Source organism: Pleurodeles waltl, chromosome 3_1, assembly GCF_031143425.1.
Source record: "Pleurodeles waltl isolate 20211129_DDA chromosome 3_1, aPleWal1.hap1.20221129, whole genome shotgun sequence".
NCBI lineage: Eukaryota > Metazoa > Chordata > Amphibia > Caudata > Salamandridae > Pleurodeles > Pleurodeles waltl.
In genome coordinates this window covers 535,303,652-535,329,796 of record NC_090440.1, presented here as the reverse complement: position 1 = coordinate 535,329,796, position 26,145 = coordinate 535,303,652, and the positions used below count along the sequence as shown (strand labels likewise).

The window sequence follows — 26,145 nt, the reverse complement described above, 5'->3', positions numbered from 1 at the left end:
CTTGTTCCATGCCAGGTCTGAATGACTCATTGAGTGCTTGTTATCCCTACAAACTGATGCCCATTTTATTTGTCCCACTGGAAATACAAAGCTACAAAGGCAGATTACAAAGTATGGGCCATTTCTGCATATGTCTGTAAACATTGTATGTTTGAAAACCTGCAGCTATTTGAGTATCTTATCATAGTTGCACTACGAAAGACCTGTCATTTACGTATTTAAACTAGGGAACCCTTTGAAGTAAGTTGTTTGAATGTGTTTAACATGTACTTTCTTAAATGCACTCTTTTTTTTGTCGAAAAAAATACCACCAACCCATTAGTAAGGGTTTTCAAAAATAAATATGTTGCAAGCAGTGTGAACGTTTACACCGAGCCACTCTTAATTTGTTTTAAACAATTGCTGCATTCTTTTATTTCATATTAGTAGGCATTGTGATGATACTCCTTCCCATCAGTTGTTCTTTAATGCTTGACCTTTAAACATCAGTTCAACCATTGAAATACCTAAATTTTGAATACATTTGAAATTGAAGAGATGACCATGTGTCAGAAAAGGCAATAGGAACATATTGCAGCAGGGGAAATATGCTGTCATATAATAGCTGTATTGTACATTAGGAAGTAGTCACAAGTCCATCGAAGACAGTCGGCTATAACACATGAAAAACATTTATGACTTAATCACTACTCTGTGGAGGTCTGGATCATAGTCCAACTTGTGTTACTGTCACTTGGTAGACAGGCTAGCACATTGGGTGAGTAACAGGCCAAGGAAAGAGGATCAGTTTCCCTAAATATGTGAGTGGACAGTCTGGTTACTGAATGCGAGCCCGAGGGTCTGAAGTAGTACGGTGTGAAAGGACAGAAGGAGATATGCTCTGAGGGAAGGATGATAATCAGTTCCATTGAATAATACACAATACATCAGTAGATACCCTCCTTTATTCATCGTTTTATTTATTTATAATGAACAAGGCACATGAAAATATGCACACAAAATTAAATTACATTTTTTATCACAAACATTAGCACACCAACCCAGGCTGGAAAGGGCAAAAGAAATATGTCACAGTTCATAATCATACAGACAAGGCTGGTGTGTGACACAGTGCACACAGGGATATCTAGTTAAGTCCTACCGGGCCCAATTAGTCTTTCCATGGTGCCCTCCCCTGCTGCAGTGATGAAGAATCTGCTTCGCCTTCAGCTATATGTTCTTTGTCTTCGACATGCATTGAGAGGTGAAACAGCATTAGCTCCCTTTACCAGAAAAGAGTTCATCATCTGGAAGCTGGTCTAGAACAGAGTTTCCCAAACTGTGAATCGCGACCCACTGGTGGGTTCCAAAAGTCAAAACAATAAATAACGACGCACTTTAAGTCTATATCTGGTCACATTTGCTGCACTTCAAAGATAGATGTCAGATGTCAGGATATGTCTTCTGACAAATTGCTGCTAATTTTTTTAACATGGGGACTGGTGTTTACAAACTCTTCTCACTATACAATCAGAGAAAGAAAAGTAAAAATAACTATGTGACAATCTTGCTGGGGTACAGTAAGTGTGAAATGAAAGGCTGAAGGATGTAATTTTTTGTCACACAACATAATGTAAATAACTGGTAAATATGCTGTACACATTCAGCAGTTAGAAAAGTAAAAATGAAGCAGAATTTCTTTGTAAGTTTAAAGTGTGAAGGAAACAGATTTTAATAGGATCAAAACAAATCTAGACACTTTACTTGATAATGTACGAATGATAAATTCTCACTGAAACCTGATTTACACACATCATCAATTGTGCACAATATAGTTTTATCAGTAAAACCGTATGTCTGCGTACATTTTGTGTTTATTTGAATGAATGGAAAATGTGCTGTCTGTATATGACAGTGTGCTACAATACTTTAGTTATGTTAAAAAGTCACCAGCTTCATGTTCATTAAAGCGAGGTAGGTCACGATCCTTTGTCGTTCTAAAAAAATTGGGTCGTGCTTTTGAACAGTTTGTGAACCACTGGTCTGGGAGCATCCCTTTGCTCAGCCAAAGCTTCTGCTTGGAATAAGAATATCCCGACCTGTCCTAATTTAGGATTCTGTAAAGTGCATATGAATTTACCAAAGAAGAGTAATCCGCAGTGGTAAAGAGACCTTTCCATCTTCTTTTCTAAAATGAGCATTCTGCGTTATGTGAACCAAGGCAGATCATGCTGAGCAAGGTAAGACCTCATTGGATCTTCCCACACCTTTGCGGCCTTTCAGGAAATTTATGTCTGAAATGAGGATGCATCTAACAGCCCGTTAGTGTATTGGCTGGTTACCATTTAAGGTGTAGTTAATGCTTTAGTCAAAGCCCTCAAGACTGGAGAAGCTGGTTAGTATTTGCAAAAATAAAACGGTATCCTACGGTCATTAATGCAGTTAGACCCCTTAAAAAATCTAAATGAAAAGAATGCTACAAAATTGCTTAGGGGTAGCATTTGGACCGTTGCCAATATGAGTGAGTCTGGGTGCCAGTTTTTATGCCAGTGGAATACAAAAGCCAGAATCAATTTCAAAGCAATACAAATGTGAGATTTTCACACCATTGTTCTAAGCCACACTCGAATTATACTGTAGTCCGAGTTCAATTCTAGTTTATTCTTCAAGAGCAGAAAAAAGAGGTGCATGAGATGTCAGAATCAGCGGAGCTGATATTAGGACCCCCTGAAACTGACAAGAGAGAACCTTTCTTTGGTCCAATGCAAAACCCTCACTTAAGCCCTTGGTCTGATGACACTTTTTAAAACATGTGTGTCTGCCTCTGAGCTTGAGAGCAGTCAGGGTCATGTAGCATCTCTTCTGAAAAATGTTCATAGCCCAGGGAAGGGCCGCAATGGAGAGTAAATTGTTTCGTGCACACCCCTATCCCCGTACAGCCTGGGGTCAATGAAGGTTGCTGATGTGCAAAGTGTAGAAGGCCCAAGGCTCTGGGATGTAGATCACACCAGGGTATTTTTTCCGCAGCACACGGTCATTCCAGAGCCATGCGACCCAGATACCGATGAGGACCAGGGCACTGCTGAAGCAATACAGCAGGAAGAGGCCGTTGCTATCCAAAACCAGGCCTTTCTGCTTCTGACGCATGATGAGGGCCATCATGGCAAAGAAGGTGAAGATGTACAGCATGAAGATCTGTCCCTCGGTGACCAGGTACCTGAGCCAGGAAAAGAAATGGGATAGAGGTGAGTATTCGTCTCTCAGGGGACATAGTATATTAGACAGGAAAGGACATATAAACATGGGTTAGATGTGAGTAGCTGTCCGTCGGGGAGGAAGACTTTGAGAGACAAAAAGATAAGGGTTACAGGTGAGTAGCTGTTCCTGTTAGGGCCAGGTGCTGGAGACTGGAAAACATACAAAAGCCAGGGTTAGAGAGGAGTCCATGAGTTAGGAAAAAACATGGGTAAGAAGTGAGCAATTATCCCAGAGGAGACCATTTATGTGTAGGAAAGTACCATCTTGCCTGGCATGTTACCCCCATATTTCACTGTATATATGTTGCTTTAGTCTATGTGTCACTGGGACCCTGCCAGCCAGGGCCCCAGTGCTCATAAGTATGTGCCCTGTATGTGTTCCCTGTGTGATGCTTAACTGTCTCACTGAGGCTCTGCTAACCAGAACCTCAGTGGTTATGCTCTCTCTGCTTTCCAAATCTCTCACTAACAGGCTAGTGACTAAATTGACCAATTCACATTGGCATACTGGTACACCCATATCATTCCCTAGTATATGGTACTGAGGTACCCAGGGTATTGGGGTTCCAGGAGATCCCTATGGGCTGCAGCATTTCTTTTGCCACCCATACGGAGCTCTGACAATTCTTACAGAGGCCTGCCAGTGCAGCCTGCGTGAAATAACGTCCACATTATTTCACAGCCATTTACCACTGCACTTAAGTAACTTATAAGTCACCTATATGTCTAACCTTCACCTGGTGAAGGTTGGGTGCAAAGTTACTTAGTGTGTGGGCACCCTGGCACTAGCCAAGGTGCCCCCACATCGTTCAGGGCAAATTCCCCGGACTTTGTGAGTGCGGGGACACCATTACACGTGTGCACTATACATAGGTCAATACCTATGTATAGCGTCACAATGGTAAGTCCGAACATGGCCATGTAACATGTCTAAGATCATAGAATTGTCACCCCAATGCCATTCTGGCATTAGGGTGACAATTCTATGATCCCCCGGGTCTCTAGCATAGTACCCGGGTACTGCCAAACTGCCTTACCAGGGTCTCCACTGCAGCTGCTGCTGCTGCCAACCCCTCAGACAGGTTTCTGCCCTCCTGGGGACCAGGCAGCCCTGGCCCAGGAAGGCAGAACAAAGGACTTCCTCTGAGAGAGGGTGTAACACCCTCTCCCTTTGGAAATAGGTGTGAGGGCTGGGGAGGAGTAGCCTCCCCCAGCCTCTGGAAATGCTTTGATGGGCACAGATGGTGCCCATCTCTGCATAAACCAGTCTACAACGGTTCAGGGATCCCCCAGCCCTGCTCTGGCGTGAATCTGGACAAAGGAAAGGGGAGTGACCACTCCCCTGACCTGCACCTCCCAGGGGAGGTGCCCAGAGCTCCCCCAGTGTGTCCCAGACCGCTGCCATCTTAGATTTAGAGGTGCAAGGGACACACTGGACTGCTCTAAGTGGCCAGTGCCAGCAGGTGACGTCAGAGGCTCCTTCTGATAGGCTCTTACCTCGCTTGGTAGCCAATTCTCCTTCCAAGGTAGCCAAACCTCCTTTTCTGGCTATTTAGGGTCTCTGCTTTGGGGAATTCTTTAGATAACAAATGCAAGAGCTCACCAGAGTTCCTCTGCATCTCCCTCTTCACCTTCTACCAAAGGATCGACCACTGACTGCTCAGGATGCCTGCAAAACCGCAACAAAGTAGCAAGACGACTACTAGCAACCTTGTATCGCCTCATCCTGCCGGCTTTCTCAACTGTTTCCGGGTGGTGCATGCTCCGGGGGTGGCCTGCCTCCTCCCTGCACCAGGAGCTCTGAAGAAATCTCCTGTGGGTCGACGGAATCTTCCCCCTGCTAACGCAGGCACCAAAAGACTGCATCACTGGTCCTCTGGGTCCCCTCTCATCCTGACGAACGTGGTCCCTGGAACTCAGCAACTCTGTCCAAGTGACTCCCACAGTCCAGTAACTCTTCAGTCCAAGTATGGTGGAGGTAAGTCCTTGCCTCCCCATGCTAGACTGCATTGCTGGGTACCGCGTAATTTGCAGCTGCTCCGGCTCATGTGCACTCTTCCAGGATTTCCTTCGTGCACAGCCAAGTCTGGGTCCCGGCACTCCTTCCTGGAGTGCACAACCTTCTGAGTTGTCCTCCAGCGTCGTGGGGCTCCCTTTTGTGACTTCGTGTGGACTCCGGTTCACTTTCCTTCCAAGTGCCTGTTCAGGTACTTTTGCAGGTGCTGCCTGCTTCTGTGAGGGCTCCCTGAGTTGCTGGGCGCCCCCCCTCTGTCTCCTCCTCCAAGTGGCGACATCCTGGTCCCTCCTGGGCCACAGCAGCACCCAAAAACCTCTACCGCGACCCTTGCAGCTAGCAAGGCTTGTTTGCGGTCTTTCTGCGTGGGAACACCTCTGCAAGCTTCATCGTGACGTGCGACATCCGTCTTCCAAAGGAGAAGTCCCTAGCTCTCTTCTTTCTTGCAGAACTCCAAGCTTCTTCCATACGGTGGCAGCTTCCTTACACCCTCAGCTGGCATTTCCTGGGCTCCTGCCCACTCTCGACACTGTCGCGACTATTGGACTTGGTCCCCTTGTCTTAAAGGTACTCAGGTCCGGAAATCCACTGTTGTTGCATTGCTGGTGTTTGTTCTTCCTGCAGAATCCCCCTATCACGACTTCTGTGTTCTCTGGGGGTAGTAGGTGCACTTTACACCTACCTTTCAGGGTTTTGGGGTGGGCTATTTTTCTAACCCTCACTGTTTTCTTACAGCCCCAGCGACCCTCTACAAGCTCACATAGGTTTGGGGTCTATTCGTGGTTCGCATTCTACTTTTGGAGTATATGGTTTGTGTTGCCCCTATACCTATGTGCTCCTATTGCAATCTACTGTAATTCTACACTGTTTGCATTACTTTTCTTGCTATTACCTAATTTTGGTTTGTGTACATATATCTTGTGTATATAACTTATCCTCATACCGAGGGTACTCACTGAGATACTTTTGGCATATTGTCATAAAAATAAAGTACCTTTATTTTTAGTACTTCTGTGTATTGTGTTTTCTTATGATATTGTGCATATGACACCAGTGGTATAGTAGGAGCTTTACATGTCTCCTGGTTCAGCCTAAACAGCTTTGCCATAGCTACCTTCTATCAGCCTAAGCTGCTAGAAACACCTCTTCTACACTAATAAGGGATAACTGGACCTGGCACAAGGTGTAAGTACCTCTGGTATGCACTGCCAGGCCAGCCTCCTACAATATGATCCTGCAAAAAACTCAAACATGGGCCAGCGGTGAGAATATATCCTCGGTGACCAGGCACCTGAGTAGGGAAAATATGTGGGTTATGAGTGAGTATCTGAGACACAAAAGAGACACGAACATGTGTTAAAAGTGAGTATCAGTTACAGTGGTCTCTGAGCAAGGAAAAGAGATGGATTAGCGATGCGTATGTGGGACAAGAAAAAGCACAACACTGGATGCCTCATAGGGGCGTGTATCTGGGCCGGGAATAGTCATGGGAAATGGGTGAACATCTTCTGTTCAAAAGACCAGGTCTCTGAGATAGGGAGAGACAGGAGAAGATGTTTACAGGGATCCTGCCAGATCCCAGTTCTGGCAGCTGCTTGGGATATATGCTGAATTTGTCCTGGTGTAATTTTACACCAGGAAACAATTCAGCAGCGCCGCATGTTGTCTGCTTTCCATTCGTTGGGGCAGCATCCTGGTGACGGCAAAGGGGTGTTCTTCTTTTTCCTGAGGCCACAAAGGCCTGTTTTGAAGGGTCATCAGCCTTTCTTTTGTTGAAGTGAAGTATCACTAAGGCTGGGAGCCATCTGTTATCAAGTCACAAAAAACGTAAGAGAAACTATGACTTAGAGGCAGGTTTTTCACATTGTTCAATCCACTTATGTAAGAGATGTGTCTGCATTGTAAAAATGCCAGTTGCATCTGTGTGTATGAGTAATTACACTAATAATAAAAAAAAAAATAACTATTTTGTGCATTTAAGTCTTTTATAGCACTATTCATCCCAGTGTAGGGTGTTGGACCGCTTAACATCATATATAGACACAATAAATCATACAAGTGTTTAAATCAATGTACAGGAAATTTTATAATAAAAAATGAGGGTTAAAAGGTGTAGGAATCACATATTGTCCATACTTATATACATTATATACTAAGTGTGAATGGTTGGGAGAAATACAAAGACTGGACATAAAATGTACCACAGTGATTGGGGATGCCTGTAGTAACAAGGTAACAAGACTTTATTACTTTCCAAAGGAACCCTTCTTTGCAATCTTAGAATAACAAAACATCGAGAAGAAAAAATAGGGATCTAAACCCATGTCTTGCAGTTTGCATACGGCTCCTTGATGCCAGTAATAGACCACTGTGCTATATCAGAAGGATTGCAAATTATGAACTGGAAATAAAATGATCTCTTTGTCAAAAGTAGTCGCCCACATAAAGTACAAATCTGTGATCTGCATGACGTGTTGCAGCAAGCACATTAACTTTCTATGCTACTTTGAGGCAAAACTGTGAGTGGACAAACCACAGAACTCTCCCAGAAGTGCAATAACCACCAGAGATGGCTTACTCCTATTACAATCTCCTCAAAATTGCTGGCCACACAAAGATTTCTACAGCAGGTGTCTTAACCCAGTAAAATATTTAAAATGCAGCCTCTTTATGGCCAAGTAAATACATTAGAACACATTTACTGTCACTTTGCTTCTTGTTGCCAATTTCTTTGCAGAAGATTTTTTAAAATATATGCATATGTTGCCCGTCAGACTCTGGTTTTCAAGCTCTGCCCCTTGTGCCCCCATCCCCTTTTCTCTGCCACACCTTGACACCCCAACCCATTTATGGACTACAATTTTTTCTGATTCCAGCACTTCTTACAGGGGAGTGTGTGTTCCTCGGGGTCAGGGCCATGGTCGGAAAAGAATAAATGTGGGCATCTGTTCCTCTTGGAAACAGGGGCATTCACCAGGAAAAAGCACAACAATAAAAAATAAGGATATATGTCCTTTAGAGGGTCAGGAACCTGCGAAATAAATAAAAAAAAACAGGTATACAATGATCAAGGGTGAATGTCTGTGCCTTACTGACTGACAGCCAAGATAGAAGACCACCCATGGTTTCCAGTGCTCGGCATCGGCGCTCAACTTTTAACACCGACTCTTAAAACGATCTGCTACATGGTGTTGGAGCTATTTGTCAACTTTAGAGACGAGCACAACAGTTGCTTCTTAATTCAATAAACATTCAAAGTTATTAATACCTGCCGCCAAAGCCATTCTTTGAGTTTCGGGGGCATGTCATTGTCAGAAATGTCACACCTATATGAGTGTGATGGTTAGTAGTTATGCTGTTACTGTACTTGGCCGCGCAGGCACCGGGCGGTGCAAGGGGAAGTGGCCTTCTGATGAGGACCCTAGCATTTATTTATATATATATATATATATATATATATATATATATATATATATATATATATATATATATATATATATATATATATATATCCCAGCACTAGATGGAAGAAACAGTGCACTGCATGTGTATCTGCAGCTACACATGCCATTGAACACATATATATATATATATATATATATATATATATATATATATTTTGTTTTTTAAACAAATGAAGCTCCGGGCACATGGGTATGTGTTACAGGATGAACATGTGTGCCTCACATGCCATCCATCTGAAATGGGAAAGGCACTACAACAGGTGTGGGCGAACGAGCTGAAGTGCGAATGAGCCTCCAGGAAGATTTAGGCTAGAGCGAATACTCTGCTGAACTCCTTTTTAATCCATATTCACCTGACTGCTCGATTATTTCAGAAAATGAGAGAATCGCAAAAAGTAACTGCGCCCCAGTTACTCTTGAATTGAACCCTATAATTTCCACAAAAGCCATACACTTTTGTTAAATATCAAAGGGATAGAGATTTAAAACGAGATTTTCGCCAGTGTGCCCCTTTCTGTATTATGTTCAAAAGTGCTGTATTCATTTACATATGTATGTGCTGTAATTTTGTTAATTGCAAACACGTCGCCTTGCGGCTGTAGTGTCGCGCCAGTGAGGTAACTGGTTGCTGGGCACTGCCAATAATGATAGGACTGGTGGTTTAGCCCTATGTTCCCCCCTGTTTTTGCTTGTTATTCTCTACCATGGTCATGTGATATGATGTATAAATAAAGGCGTGGTCGAGGGTGTGGCTCAAGGCGGCATTAGAAAGGCACCAGGTCAGAACCATTACGTGCAGCCAGGGGACTCACCCTGCCACGAGTAACCAAACATTGCGAGTGCGTTATATTTAGTTCTGCCCAGTGTTGGCCATCGCCAACACTACAATTTGGCAACGAAGGGCTGCACCTGCTGTGCTGCCTGTCCCATGGCAGCCACTCCGATCGCAGTGCTAGTGCAACGTGGACTGAAGATTGAGCTCGGCATCCAGGCTGCCCTGCCCTACTGCGTGACGCCGCCCGCCCCGACCGCACCCAACCCGGTGAGTGCTGCACCTACTCTGCTGCAGACGCGGATGGTAACCCGATCACGGGGCACGCCGCTCTACTCAAGGCCTGCATTGTCGCCTCCGCCCACCATGTCTAAGCACTCCCTTGAGCCTGCTGTTACCACGCCCCTGAGCCTGCTGTTACCGCACCACCGCATAACAGCGGCCCCAGTGCGAGGCCATCTTTCAGGCTGTACAGCCCCAACACTACTTACAGTTCTGCAAGTGAGAGGTTTAGCACACACGGCCATCCAGAAAATCTGCACATTTCGCCAGTAACCCATTGGTGACTGTGCAGGGCTTGCTCCCGTGCACAGCCCTACAATGGGAACATTTTGAAGCCCTATTAAGTGCAGAGGCGCTTTCTAGCACAACTAAAGACTTACCACGAGGGAGACTTACCTACCCACTCACATCATGGCCGTCATTTCACCTGTAGAACCCTTCGTTGTCGAAGGAGCCCCTTCAGCACAAGCTCAAAGGTGGAGAGACTGGGTGGAGAGGGTACTACTATTTTTTGAAGCGACCGAGGTGGGGGACGCTCAGAAGCATGCCATGATTCTTCATTTAGGAGGTAAAAACATTTACAAAATCTCAAAAAACCTCCCTGAAGACGCCCCCAAAACGCACACCACACTGATAGCTGCCCTAAATAGACACTTTGAGCCCATGGCCAACACTGATTATGAGTGTTTCGTATTCAGACAAGCCCGACAGCAAGCAGAAGAGTCAATAGACTCATTCCACATGAGGTTGAGAGACCTGGCCAGTACATGCAGATTCGAAGACGAAGCAGAACAGATAAGAGGGCGAATAATACAAGGGCGTGCGTTGATAAAGCTCAGAGAACGGATCCTTGAAGAGTCAGGAAGGTCCCTGCCCGACATGCTCATGATGGGACGCACAAAAGAATTGTCAAAAACCCGAGTATCTCATATGCAGGCAGCCCTACAAAGACCTATTAAAGAGGAGGCTGTCAATTTGGTGGTCACACCCATGAGCAAAGCAAAACATTGCACGTATAAGCGACCATCACACAGGCCAACTGAATGCCCAGCAAGGGGAAAGAAATGTGCAGGCTGCAGGAAGCTACACCATTTTGTAAAAGTATGCAGGTCAACTAAGACCCGCAGTGGCAGTGCATCCGTCAACACACGACAAGCAAATCGGAACACGGTAGCGACATGGACGATGATGAAGCCGAAGAGCACATCATTAATTCGCTACTTACAGTTGGAAATACTACCCAATCATCAAAGAAACTACCAAGGTGCCAAGTCCAAGTTGGCACCCACGCAATTCCAGCGGTTGTCGACATGGGAGCGTTTATTAACATTCTTGCTGCCAATGAGTACCGTCAGATGGCTCCAATCCCAGTCTTGACCAAGGCTAAGGTCAAAGTGTATGCCTAAGGACAGAATTCACCGCTTGCCCTGAAAGGCGTCTTCCAAACCACCATCACGTATGAGTCCAAAACTATCCACACAAAAGTGTACGTAGCTGAGGAAGGACACAGAATGTTATTGGGTTGGAAGACAGCGGAAGACCTAGGAGTGGCCACTTTTGCATTTGGCATACACCGGGAATCAGTGACAGAACTCCTCACCCAATACCAAGATGTGTTTGAAGGAATCGGGTGTTTGAGGAACAAGGAGGTGAAGTTACACATTGACAAAAGCGTGCAACCTGTCGCACTTTGCCACCGGCGCATTGCGTTCCACCTCAGACCACAGGTGGAAAAAGAGCTGGATCACCTAAAAAAAGCTGGCATCATAGAGAGGGTGACAGGACCAATGCCCTGGGTCTCACCAATCGTAGTAGCGCCAAAACCTAAACAACCTGGAGAGGTCCGCATCTGCGTGGACATGCGCCTCCCCAATGACGCCATCAAACGAGAAGACACCTAACACCTACGATTGATGACATAATAGGTGAGCTCAGTGGGTCTTGCTGGTTCTCAAAGTTCGACCTACGGTCAGGATACCACCAGCTGATATTGTATAAAGAATCGCGTTACATCACAACGTTCTCCATACATGTAGGTTTGAGGGGATACAATCGGTTGAACTTTGGAATCTCCAGTGCAGCCGAGGCTTTCCAAAATGTGATACACAAACTATTGGCAGACCTGCCAGGCACAATCAGTGTCAGCGATGAAATCCTGATTCACGTGCCAACTATAGCGGAACACCACTCACGGCTCAGAAATGTACTACGCAGAATCCAAGAGTCAGGTTTGACCCTTCACCGCAGAAAGTACGAGTTCCTGACAAACCAAATACAATTCTTTGGGTACGTGTTCTCAGCCGACGGGGTAGCACCTGACCCAGCTAAAGTGTGAGATGTCAAAGAGGCACCCCTCCTACCTGTGTGACGGAGGTCAGAAGTTTTTTAGGCATGGTGAACTGCTGTGGCCGATTTATTAAGGATTTGTCATCTCTAACTCAACCTCCCCGAAACCTGACAAAATCGTCAAAGCCATGGACCTGGAATTCAGCCCAACAAGCAGCATTTAAAGCTATTAAGGACACCCTGTCCAGTGGCACAACTCTGAGGTACTTTGTAAGGAAACCAAAGTCGCAGTCGATGCCGGACCAAAAGGATTAGGGGCTGTGCTGTTTCAGAAGCAAAACGGTGATGACTGGTCCCCGGTAGCTTTTGCAAGTAGATCTTTAACCAAAACTGAGCAAAGATACTCGAAAATAGAAAAGGAAGCAACTGCGGTGCACTGGGGCTGTAAACATTTCCACATTTATGTTTATGGCCACCCATTCCTAGTAACGACCGACCATAAACCTCTCATACCCCTGTTCAATGGCACAGCATCAAAACCCCTCCTCGGATCGAGAAATGGATGCTCCAATTACAAGACTATAGGTGTCAGTTGGAATACCGTCCGGGGTCCGATAATCCTGCAGGTTATCTGTCAAGACACCCCAGAGCAGCCTCAGATAGTGAAATCCATGAAGCGGATGAAACAGAAGAATATGTCAAATATATCTCGGATAGGTCCAGGCCACTGCCCGTATCCGTGGGTGAGATAGTCCAAGCAACGGCCTGTGACAAAGGCCTTCAGAAGGCATTGAAAGAAATCCAGAACAACCATTGGTTTGTGGTGAAGAAGCAGTTGCCAACCCTAACTTCTGTCTCCCAGCGAATCCTAGGAAGCTTGTAACACGTTGGGATGAGCTAACAGTGGATGCTGATGGATGTCTCCTCAGAGGGTGCGGGCTAGTAATCCCATCATCCATCACATCCTGAGTTGTCACCAGGGCATGGTTAAGACCAAAAGTAGTCCGAAGTCCAAGGTATGGTTTCCTCTCATGGAAGAACAAGTAGAAAGTGTGGTGAGGTCATGTGAATGGTGCCAAGCATCTGGAGAACCTAGCCGACTGACTCCCGTTGGATCTGAGCCCAGTCCCAAGTCACCCTGGGTATCAGCTAGTCTTGACTTTGGGAGCCTCCCAGATGGCCGACACACCATGGTCATGATCAATGACTTTTCAAAATACCCTGAAGTAGAGATCATTCCTGCTCTTACAGCAAAGGTGGTGATACCACGTATTGAGAAAATCATGGCCACTCAAGGTCTCATCTCCGAAATCAAGACTGACAACGGCCCGCCCTTTCAGAGTCAAGAACTGGCAGGATATTTTGAAAATGCTGGCATCCGACATTGACTGATCACACCAAGGTGGCCCCAGCCCAACGGCAAAGTCAAACGCTTCATGAGAACATTAAACGAGGTAATACGCATTATCCATGCTAGTGGTCAGCCCAGTGAATATGCAGTGTATTCATTCTTGCAAAACTACCGCCAGACCCCTCACTCCACCACGAGTGGGGCCCTTGGGCATGTGGTATTTGGGAGGGCAGTGGCTGACTCCATCCCATATCAACGGTGGTGGGTCCCCAATTCCATAGATCCTGACCAGGTCCAAGACCGACGATCTGCTACGAATCGCTACGCCAGTCGCTGGCAACGGGCTCGATAGTTGGACCTCAAAGTTGGCGATCATTGTTGCTAAGAGAACTGTCCCCAGGCAGTACATTCTGCATGCCCTTTAACCCAGTTCCATGGACAATCAATGGATCTTCAGTGGTGGCTCAACATGGCACTGACATAGTGACAAGCAACATATCTCTATTTAAGAGATTTCATTCCTCACCAGTAGTGACAGATGATCTGTCGTCATTACCTGATGGTGATGACTATGATGTACCTAGTCCCGGAGTGTTGGAGGATGCCTCACATGTCCCCGCTCAAGATCCTATGACTTTGAATAACTCAAGTCAAGGCACTGGTCCCGGCAGGTCCTAGGGCACTAGATACAATTTGCGTAGCAACCCTGCCCCATCGGTGAGGCTACGTGATCACCTGCTGGATGCGTGACTCAAGAGTCTGTGATATATGTGTGCTGTTTTGATTTTTAGGAGGAATGTAGTGTTGCGCCAGTGAGGAAACTGGTCACTGGGCACTACCAATAATGATGGGACAGGAGGAACGCCGAAGTGTAGTTTAGCCCTATGCCCACCCCCGTTTTTGCTTGTTATTCTCTACCATGGTCATGTGATATGATGTATAAATAAAGGCGTGGTCGAGGGTGTGGCTAGAGGCGGCGTTAGAAAGGCACCAGGTCAGAACCGTAACGTGCAGCCAAAGGACTCACCCTGCCACGAGTAACCAAACATTGCGAGTGCGTTATGTTTATTTCTGCCCAGTGTTGGCCATTGCCGACACTACAGTGGCCCCTGCAAAGTGCACCAAGACCCCAGCGAGACATGACTATGTCTGGGATGAGAGAAAATCGGGAGCTGAAGAAGGAACGGGGCCTCTAGGCAATTAAGGAAGGTTACACTGGTGTACCTATGAGTACAGCCCTCTAGGTGGCAGGCTGCTGCAAGATACACAATGCATTCAAAGGCCTGCCTGGGAGTTTCAGCATGGACAGGTTGTATTTTTATGCAGGTGGACTACGCATTTTTGGAAGGCCACAAAATGAAGGATAATCATTGCAAGGCAAATCAATTTCCGTTGATACACCTACCCCCTAGGCTGTATCGTTTTAATTAGCATAGCTGAGGTAAACTTACATCAACAAATACAAATGATTGTATAAAATACACTAGCTGCCCTCAACATTTTTAACAAGTGCAGCACCAAGGCTCAGAGGACTGCCCAGAGCATGGTGTACACATATTCAAAACCTGTTAGAAGGGGGTGGCAATTGTGTGCCTGTCGAAGGCATGGTTATCAGGCTGGTGGGGAGGCTACTCCAAGTAACAATGCCTTACTAGATAACAACTACCCTTCAATACATGGAACACCAAACAAGCAACACAAACATTAGGTCTTCAAGTGACAGCAAAACTTTCAGGATGTTGACTACGAATATTACCAAAGTGAGAATGGTATCAGAATTCACATATTTACTCACCCATCCACCTATATATTCTTCTGAGTTAACCACTGGCTTCGCTTGTTACCTACATATCACTCATGCCTTAACTGTACATGTGTAAAGAAAGCTCGTACTAGTTCTCCCTGCTGAACCTGTTCTACAGAAACTGAAGATTGCACTTTTTGCCCACTATGAGAGATGGAAGCTTGATTTACTACTGCCACACTGTCCCTGTTCTGTGAAGAAGTTAGGTTTGCACTGCTGTTGTCTGACTGTCCAGTGATGAGAAAGGCATGTGCTGATACTACCCTATGTCTGTCCTCTGAAGGAGGGAAGCTTGCATTGTTTCCGGCCAAGGTGTAACTGTTGTACGAAGAGGGGTGCTTCCGCTGCTGTTGACCCAACTAATGAAAAACAATGGCCATTTTGAATGCACTTGCATAACATACCTAGGAAAGTCAGTAACTTTTGTTGGATCCATAGCAAAAACTAGTTGAGGGTCCCTCACTCACAGACCTTGCTTTCAATCACAGCTTCCCAGCTTGACAGAACTGTGAGACCATGGGCAATTACTTTTCTTTCTTATGCCTCCTTTTCGGTCATGATCACATTAGAGAGCACCTTTAAATAATTAATTTAAGGATAAACACTGTATAAGAACCTCTTGTGTGTGGTTTAATAGACACTAATGTTGCTGCATGGTGGGACATGGCCTGGAGTGCTGTGGTGGCAGTCGGTTTCTGCTGAGTTCTGCTCTGCTGGGCCTTGCAGCAGCAATAATCCTGGGTGACTCCCAGTAGATTCAGAGTCCATGTAGCCCTGACAGCCCGTGGAAGCCGTGGGTGGTGCATTGAGGGCTGAGCCAACCTCCCCCGAATTCTAGCAACAGTGAGCCATGAAACATGAGAGGCGGTGTGGTGCAGAGTCTGAAGCCTTGATGAGGGAGCCGGCGGTCCTTGGCGGTGCTGACATGCAGCAGGAGGCTACAGTGCCTCCCCTCTCATCCTCCGGGACAATGGTGAAGTTAGGGTGATGCACTACAGTGAAATTCGGCCACCACACACACCAGAGGCCTTGTAGTCAAGGGTGCTTTTTTTGTAGACAGCACGTTGGCCCCTGAATCCCTGGCGAGACTGCATTGGTGGCCTGCGGCCGCACAGTGTCCATAAGATAACTTTGGTTGAGCGGAAAATGTGCAGCAGTAGGGAGCCACTGCTGTGAATCACATAGGCCTCAGTGATCGAAGCATTTACCGGGGCATGGCCATGGACAGTGAGCCAAGCCCAATCTAATTTGTGGACTGTACTGGCAGCCTGCTGGAGGCACCATCCTTGGACTGGGGTGTCAGGGCCCCCAATCCATAGATGGTATGGAGTTGGCCACGGTGACTTCCTACCTGTGGTGTCATGAGGATGAAGCAGTGGCTGCCTGGTGGCAGGGTTTTGGCGCTCAATGCAACACTAGTATGGCTCATTGCGGCGGTACTCTGCCAAGGCTCAGCTGAGGAGAGAACTGCAAGACCTGACGGTGATTTCCAAGCCCTGGAGTGACTTGTTGGATCTGGGAGTCATCAGGAGAGGGGGTGGACGCTCCCACCCCGAGAGAGAGACGACTGGCTCGGGGGCTTCTCCCTGGCATAGAGAGTTGCTGTACACAGCGTGAACTAGGGTGGCAGCTGCCCCATGGAACTGGATGGACACCTTTGATTCTGATGGCCAAGGAGAGACTGGGTAACGGCCTGAGCTGTAGCGGTGAACCGCCTTGTTCGTGCAGTGCAAGACCCTGGTGGCCTTCCCAGAAACTGCTAAAAAACCATGGTGCACCTGAAGCAGGTCAAACAGGTGCAGGGGGCTGAATCCTCTGATGTACATTTGGATGAGGATGTGCATCCTGGGGTGCAGTCGCCGCTTGAGGCCCACACAGACAGAATCTTTGTGGCCACCTGTGATACTAAAATGTCATTGGAACAGAAAATGAAGATAGCAGCTCAGGATATGGGCCTGCTCAGGGCCGACCACCAAAAATTGGCAGAGAAGTGGGAGACCCGACGCTCCCTAACTGAACTGTCTCCCTTGGTTGCAGACCTCACTGTGCAAATGTGGCAGATGAAATCAGAAATCAAAAGACTGTCAGCTCACATGGATGATACGGAATGCCACTTCCAGCGAAACAACATACGTATTGTTGGGGTACTGGAAAGTGCAGAGGGCCCCAACACAGAGCCCATAACTCATGGCTGGTGAAAGAGGTGCTCAGTGGGAAGGCTTCCAACATGTACACTGTCTAGCAAGCATTTAGGGTTCCAGGGCAACCTCCCCCGCTGGGGGCCCCTCCCAGGCCTATAATTGCCAGACTACTTAATTTCAGAGATCAGGACCACATCCTGCAGGCGGCACATACGAAGGGGGGTCCCTGATGGGTCAAATATAATCGGATAAATGTCTTCCCAGACTACACCACGGCTGTCCAGCCTCAAAGGCAGACATTTATCAGAGTGAAAAAGCATTTGATAGGACTGAATTTGAAATATGCTCTACTTTTCCCTGCAAAACAGTGGAATTCACAGCTGGTTCCCGGAGCACCTGTATACTAATGTGTAAATCCCTCCCTTATCAGGTGATGGAGAACCTTGTGTTGGAAGGTACGCGGGACAGAAAGATCAAAGGTGGAAACAGCCCCAGGAAACATGTGAGAATGACGGCTCTTTTGGAGGCGATGGGGTTCGAAGACCCATGCCAGGCCAGGCACCCCAGAGAGAGGCAATTCTCTTATGCTGCCAATGCACTTCAGTCAATGTCCCAAATAGATTATTTCCTGGTCCCAGCTGGGCAGATGCATTAGTGTGCAATACATGCTGAGGGGGATCTCATACCACTCTCTGTTGACTATGCAAGTGGTAGGCATGGTGTGGCTCATTGGCATGGGATGGGATAGAGTTTGGACCCCTGATCCTTACAGAGTGATCCTCAAAGAGATATGTGCAGGAGGCCAAGGAGACCTATTTCAAGGATAATGAGGGCTCATCCTCTGGGCTACAATGTGGGAGTCCTATAAAGCTCTGATATGTGGTCAGATGATAGCCTAACGGTGGGTGAAAAAAGACAGAGGGAGAGTGCCAGTAGAGACAAGTAGGAGCAGTTGTTGGGCTGGGAAGCCCAATTTGTAGCATGTTCCAGTGAAGAGCTAGAGACCCGCACTGAGGTGGCAAGGGCCAAATATCAGGAGTTGGCATACCAAGAGGCGGGGTCCTAACTCAATGTCAACAGCATACACTGTATGAGGATGGAAAGAAGGTGGGGAAGCTGCTGGGGTGGTTTGCAAGGAAGGAAGAGGGCCGGAGGTGGGTCTAAATTAGTAACAGATACTGGAGAAGTCATAGTCACGGCCTCAGGAATAGCGCAGGCCTTTGCGGACCACTTGGCAGATCTCTGTGCCAGCAAGTGGGATGTTGATTGTTCCAATCATTTAAGTGATTTTCTCTGGGATATTCTGATTGAGAAACTGGATAAGGGGGCAGTGAAATCCCTAGAGGATGAATTGCAGGAGGGGGAAGTTGCAGGAGATTTGACACAGTTGAGGTGGGGAAGGAAATTTCTGGGCCCCAACAGTTTCCCAGTAGAGTTCTTTCACTGTGTGAAGCAGCAGGTGGTGAAACTGATCTACACAATGTTGGTGGACGTGTGGGAGCATGACTGGGGGAATGTGGTCTCACTCTGTGCTGACAACATCCTCCTGTATTTGGCTGATCTGGAAGATTCCATTGACTGAATATTGGAGATATTTGAGCTCTTCGGCTCCTATTCGGGCTACATAATAACTGGCATAAATCTTGTCTTTATTAGCGCACAAGATGATGGACAGGACATGGCTGGAGCTGCCCGGTTCCAGTTGAGAGGCAAGGGTTTCGGCACATTGGAATATTTGTTATACTTGACCCCCTGGCTTTCTTTGGTAACAATCTAAGGTGGCTCCTTGGGGAGAGACATGGTCCGCTGGAATAAAATGCCACCATCACTGCTAGGGCATGCCTCTCTCTATGACAAGATAAACCTGCTAAAATTTCTATGAGGCATCCAGAACTCGGTTTGAGGTCAAGGACAGTTTTTTTCAAGCAAGTGTCAGCCACAACAAGACTGCTACTGTGGGATGGAAGGACCCTGAGAATAGCGCTGTTGGTCCTGACCAGAAAGGTCTTTGACGGGGTATTGCCCTCCCGGTCCTCCATCTCTACTATTGGTTGTCAATGACTGGTAATTTGCGGAGCTGTTAGCAGGGTATCAGAAAGGAATGGCACCGTGGACTTATGTTGGGCAACTATAGCATAAAGAGCGTCTGACGTGACTTCCGTCTCCCACGGCCATGGCAAGCAGGTCTTGGCAAAAGGCCATGGCACATATCGGGTGGCAAGGTGTCCTTAAGCTGGAAACTCCCCTAAGGGAGCCTGACACATTGGTACTGCTAGTAGAGTTGAGCAGAGGGGGGACCAAATCGGATCTTCTAGGGATCTCAAAGTTAGGGGATGTTTGGGATATGAGAGGCCTGACCCCTTTTGAGAAGCTTCAGTGGAATATGAATTGGCGGGAGCCAATACCTGCGGTATGTCCAAGCCCGGCACCTCGTCAGGAGGTATCTGGGACAGGTTGATGAACTCCCAGAGGAGAGTTGCCTAGAGTTTAGGGTACTTTGCGCCCATTTGCACCGGCATGCCATATCTGCAGTGTATAATACCTTGCTGGTGAACAGCACCCCAGCGCTCCAGTCCCTCACGAGACCGTTGGGAGGGAGACCTATGTAGGCTTGAGGACAATGAGTGGGGGGAGGCATGTCTTTACCCTAGGGAGGTGGCAATACGAGCATACTTTAGACTGGTCCAACACAAAATCCTGCACAGGGCATACCTTACAAAGACACAACGTTTTTCTATAAATGGATGTCCTACTGATAGGTGCTCAAGAGTCTTCTTTCTACAGGGCTCCTTAATTCACATGTTATAGGAGTGTCCTCCTAGGCTGAGGCCCTTCTGGAGTAATAGGATATTTGGTAGATATACCTCAAACCGAAACTTATCATGTTAGGCATTTGGGGTGAACAATCTTTAGCCAAATATTTGCAACTTTTCTGTGATGTGGCCTTAATGGTAGCTAGATGGGATGTGATCCAAAAATGGAACAGTGTGACAACTGAAGATGGGCACAACTGCACCATTATTTAAATAGTAATCTTCAGAGTAATCAGATGTGAATAACTATCAGCAGTTTTCAGATGTTACTTTTTTACAAAACGTGTTCAAAGTGTTGGAAATAATCATCACTATCGGTTGTTGGGAGGATTTGGACCTTTAGCTCACTTCTGGTAGCTAAAAGTTCAAATAATCTTCCAGGTATAGATTACTAAATCAGATGTGCTTTACACTAGAGTCTTGACCATCTGTATAAACTGGTGGACAGAGTATCAGCAAAATGTAACGCATAAAAACATAAGTGGAGTGGCCCAAAGTTTTGAGGAAAGGGGATTAACTCTTTGCACCTCCCGTTTACCTGGAAATGGTTTACAATATGTGCATATTGAGTCAGAAGTCAACTACAACGCACATAAGTGCACTTAAAACTGTTTGTTCCCATTTACAAGGACAGCTTCATTGCACTGCATTACTTGTGCAAATGCTCGGTTATTTAAAAAATATGACCCCTTATGAGTCGTTTGAAATCAAAGTTGCTGAACAGTCCAAACTTGCCTCTTCCGAGTATCAGAAGTTGCCCTGTGGAGCTTGCACTGGTCCAGTTTTTTGACAGAGATTAGTTTGTTATAGTTTGAACGCACACCGGTACTAAGCTCCTCCATGGAAGCGGCTACACTCACCAATAGTAGAGGCTGCTGGGTCCCACCAGAAGCCAGGCAGACACAGGCATTCGACTCTCCTCCTTCACCCGAGTAAAGCAGCCAGTGAAGTAGATGAACAGGATGAGGAAGAAAGGAATGTACCTACAACAAGAAGAGAGAAGCATATGGGCAAAAGGCTCATAGTGAAAATGACAAAGCAAGGAAAGTACACTTTATTGGGCCATAAGATGGGACAAAAGTGTACTCCTGCTCGGCAGGGGCTAATCAAGACAGGGAACACACCACAGATCAGTCCTAGAGAGACAGGCATTGCACCACATATCATTATGTGTGACAGGCGGTACTGCACCTGATTTTGACTGGCTCTGCCCTAACCGTTTCTGCCTTTCAGAGGCAGCAGTGGTATGGGGAAATCTTGTGATTTTCCTACAGGCCAATCTTCTTATAACATCTACCTTGAGACAGTGTCCTCCTAGATAGCGCCTCAATGCCTTGACCTGTCTCATGCTCTTTGAAGTAGCATGTTAGTCTCTTACAGGCTTTAGGTCTGGCCAAAGGCTATGCCACATTGTGTTAGCTAACGGGCTTGGAAGATAGTATGTATACAATTAATGGCATACCCTAATTTCAGTCACCTGCCTCCTCCAAGGAATCATGTATTATCTGCATTCATGGAAACAATGTATGCCATGTTTTCTATGCCATGTATTCTACTATGGTCTACCCTAGATTGTATGTCTCTTCATGCACTGTGGTTTGCAACCTCTGCATCTATCTATCAAATTACTGAATTTATATGTAATTATTACTATTATAATAACATTATAATTCTTAGTTCAGTTATTAACAATGAAGTGGCAAAGGGCATATATTGGCTGGTAAGGGTCTCCTCTAAGATTCCAATGCTGGTCCCGTTTCTCCGGGCTCAGTTTAGACTATTCCACTTTCTACTAGCAACGTAGTCCTTCTGGCTCTGCTACAATATTGCATTGTTATCATGTAGAGGTCTACTGCAGTTACATACTTCACATTTGGGGCTTATGTAGATGCTGTGTCTGACCAGCTGGTGACTTCATTGCAAATCATAGTAACGAATAAGCGAATTCTTCAAATACTGCAGAGTTTGAAAGCAGCAAAGGTAACAGAAACACGAGAGTGAAGGAGGCAAATAATGTACCTCAATTACAGGTGGAGGAATACAAATGAAAGAAGGCTGAAGGAAATGGAATTCAGACGGGGAGGTGGGGGGAGGGAGTGGGTGTGTGGAGAGACAGCAAAAAAATAATAAAATCTGTTTTTTTTGCAGTATACTGGTGGATAGATAATACATGCAGGTTTGGACAGAATAGAAAAATAAATAGTTCAGTTCAGGGAAGAGTCATAGAAAGTGAAGGAAGCAACTTCATCAGCACTGAACTGACAAGATAAAACATAGCAGGAGACGAAGAAAGCAAGGGTAGCGGGATCAACAGAAAAGGCGAGGGGCCCACTCATCTTGCCCAAAACAGTCAAATGGGAGTGAACTGCCCCATGGTGGAATGTGTTATTACCTGTGGGTCCTGGGCTACAAGTCAACTTTTGCACCCTTGGTTCTGATACATTCTTTGGTATACTATGAACTATGTGTGCTATATAAGGGGGTAGTGTATGTATGCCATTCTTCCCCTGCGGAACTCCCCCACTTGGAAAAATGTCTTTATATATATATATATATATATATATATATATATATATATGTGAGCTAGACTGGCTGAGTGCACAGGGTGTGCCACTGATCCTGTGCTCCAGTGTGTCTGGTGCCACCAATGCTACAATACATCCTGTAAACCCTGAGCTGAAATGTATCCTGTGGTACAGTGCACCCTGTACATCCTAACCCACAAGGCTTTCTGAGTACTGCGACCTGCAAAGCAATATTGCCCCCCTGAGTTAAACTGTACCCTGTGCGCTCTAGTACAATGTATCATGCACGTCTGTAGATACAAGGTGACAGATGTTATGTTTTACAAGGACCCAAGCGTCATGTGCATCCTAAGATGAAATGTATCCAGTGCATCCACACCTACAATGTTTCATGTGTATGAATAACGTTCAATGTGCCCTCTGCGACTTTGCCTATTGCACTTTATCTGTGCACTCTGAGCTACAGTGTTTCCTCTGCCTGGATTCTTCTTGTGTATCTGTAACAATAGGTTACCTGTCCACCCTCAGCTACACTGTATCCTGTACATCTCATGCTTTCACGTCCAGCATTCCAAGGAAGGAGAGCTACTTGCCAAGCAGAACGAAAGGTGAGTTGGGTACTTACCACATGGAGTGGCCTAGGTATTCATCATAATAGTACAAGAGCTCAAAAGAGTCAATCTGCAACAGAATGAGAAAAAGAGGCAAAGATTCAGATGATAACTTGTGGTTTCTTTACCGCAGAGCTCAAACATTGGGCATGTCAACACTGTAATGATAAATGTTACTGTCACACATTTCAGGTGCACTCTTTTTTATAAAACATGGAAGAACTGAGACAACCATTATTGGATCTGAATTTGTGACTGCATGTTATATAGATCTCTTCACTAGACTTTAAACTCATTCAACTATTTATTTGAAATATTTGCGATCTTCTATGACAGCGTCGGAATATTTTTGTTATAAGGAGGCACTCTCATTGACAGGGAGATGGCTTTAGGGATATGGCACTGGTCCCTCTGGGTTATAGCAGACCTCCCTGTATCACCAAAGCAGCTTTGTATATTTTAGTATTTATGTAGCACTGATCCACTTCGAAACCATACAGAGAGCTGTACAGCAATAGGGGTAAAAGGGAGGATTTGGGAGACGTCACAAAATCAAGTACATCAAGTAGGAATTTACATATTTTGGATTATACAGTTTTGTTACATTTCACAGGTTTTAACAAATGTATTACATTTCACGTGTTGATATATTTTATGCAAAAGGAGTTTAAGGGATTTGCACAGAATCAACTGCCACAATCGGGATTATAACCCTGCCTCCAAAGTAGTGCAAAGTAGCCGCCAGACCATATCTCTTTCACCTTTAAGACAGAGTTGACGTGGCCTGATGTGGTCATGCACCCTATGGGACCAGTAAGCACTGCTTGTCTGTGAGAGGGGATGGCCTCTCTGTGCCTGAGCTGCCTCGGTTTGGGAAAGGGGATTCTCTGTGTAAAGAAAAGGTCTATGTTGGAAAATAATACAGCCTCCCTGTCTCAGAGAAGGACTACGAGTGACACAAATGCTCGTGTCTGTGACAACGAAAAGTCAATCTGTAATAAGGTCACCTGAATAAGAACTTCTCTGATACAGGAGTGTCTCTTTGTAACCAGTGATGGCTCACGGTTTCAGAGGACTCTGCCCTCTACTGCGCTCCCTTTAAACTATGGTATCTCTCGTAGGGTTGCTAGTGTTTTACTCCTTTAATATCATATCTGCCAATGTTCAGTAGATGTTGCACCATTTTACAGGTGACTTGTTGTCCTAAGTTATCAACAACAACCTGAAATAACAAGCTGGTTTACTCGGGATGCTGCTGTGTCTACAGCGCATGTTTGCAAATGTTCTCTAGAAACATCTATACTTGGTTGTTTTTTTTTAACCTAAGCTGTCTCTTGTTTCAGACCTATTGTCAACAATACAATATACACAGAATGGGCTTTGAGTTAGCCCACTGAAGGTGATTTATTGCCTTTTTTGTCTATCGCAATTCAGTGCTCCAAACCTGATGGCGTTTCTTCTAAGTCTTTTTGTCAAGCGAGTGGAGCATAGATCTTTTACTATAATTTTGACTAGCTGACCTGTATCCTTCTACTGCTGACTTGAGGGGTATATTTTGTCATTTCCCTTTAGCACTCTGTGGGAGCGTCCACCTTTCCTAGCTCTTTTCCATGTTCCTCCACTCCAAGTTTTATTATTTTATTTATAAAAATGTTTGTTTCGTTTTGTGAGGACTAGCATCTGGACACTGTTGCTCGGCAAATCACTTTTCGCTTTTACTCCTACATCATATGTTAACTTTTCACCTCCTCACACCATCAATTACCCCACTTACATACACTTGCACAGCAGCAATCTTGTGATGGTTTTTCTCAAAGCAAAAGAAAAACATTCAAAGAAGCCTACAGCGTGCGCACATGTACATGGCAGCCATCTCTGAGTGAAGCAAAATGATAATTATTCAAAGATGCCTACTGTGTATGCTTGTGCACATGTGGTGGACATATAGAGGAACAAAGTATTGACAGAGCCAATAGGTTTCGTGGGTGAGACCTATTGACTTTGTCGATACTTGTCAGAGACCACTACTGAGAAGTGAGAGAGTTGCCTATGTGGATACCAGCATGGTGATGTGTACTCAATCCAGCTGGGCCCATAAAGAAATGGCCATGACAATAAGTGAATTGCATTCTGGGGAAATGCATCGCAGCATTATCTGCTGGATAACTTTTTGAGGTGGGTGAGTCACTGAAGGCTCACATGTGGCTCCAGCTCAGCTCGAGGTCCTCTTGGACCCTGAGCCTAAAATACGCTGAGTTGTTATGTGGCTTCTGCCTCGCACCCAAGCTTTAACATAATGTACCAAGAATGAAAGTCAAATCATTAACTTTTGATGCAAAATAGGAGAGAGAAAGAGATACTCACCTAGGGGCAAAATTGCACAGTGTGATATCAGAAAACCTGGGATCAATCCTGACATTCCTGAATTACCAAACTGTGTGACCCTAGGAAGGTATTTGGTTTCACTGATCTCATTTTCTTCATTATTGCAAATGAGAGAATCCTAAAATTTGTGAATTCAGGATGTGTGCTGTACTAAAACATGTCTTGTGTTTCATGTAATCGATTATAATGTTCCCCATATATATTAAGAATTTGTGCCACATATAGGGTTGCACATATCTATTGACTTGTCTCTTACTTCACTAATGATATTGTTGTCAGGGCCGGATGTGGTCGATTGGGAGTCATTAATCTTCATATCTAAATACTATCACTTTAAATAAACGTCTCTCAATGCAGTGATATAATCTGGTATACTAACGTGAAATGCTTTCATGTGTTAGAGAAATATGTTTTTTTGAATATTGAAGGGACTTTATCATATTTCTATATGATGTTTCTTG

The 26,145-nt window shown here is 45.6% G+C and overlaps 1 protein-coding gene across 1 annotated transcript in view; it reads right to left on the bottom strand.

Moving 5' to 3' along the window:
• Window positions 1-934: 934 nt before the first annotated feature.
• Window positions 935-26,145, bottom strand: part of CLN6 (CLN6 transmembrane ER protein) — a 34,231-nt gene continuing 9,020 nt past the window's right edge. Inside the window, exons 5-7 of the mRNA XM_069222855.1 lie at window positions 23,314-23,369; window positions 21,024-21,146; window positions 935-3,196 (exon numbers count right to left, since the gene is read on the bottom strand). Of these exons, the coding sequence (XP_069078956.1) occupies window positions 2,926-3,196; window positions 21,024-21,146; window positions 23,314-23,369 (450 nt within the window). The 3' untranslated portion in view covers window positions 935-2,925. The remainder of the gene's footprint in view (window positions 3,197-21,023; window positions 21,147-23,313; window positions 23,370-26,145) is intronic.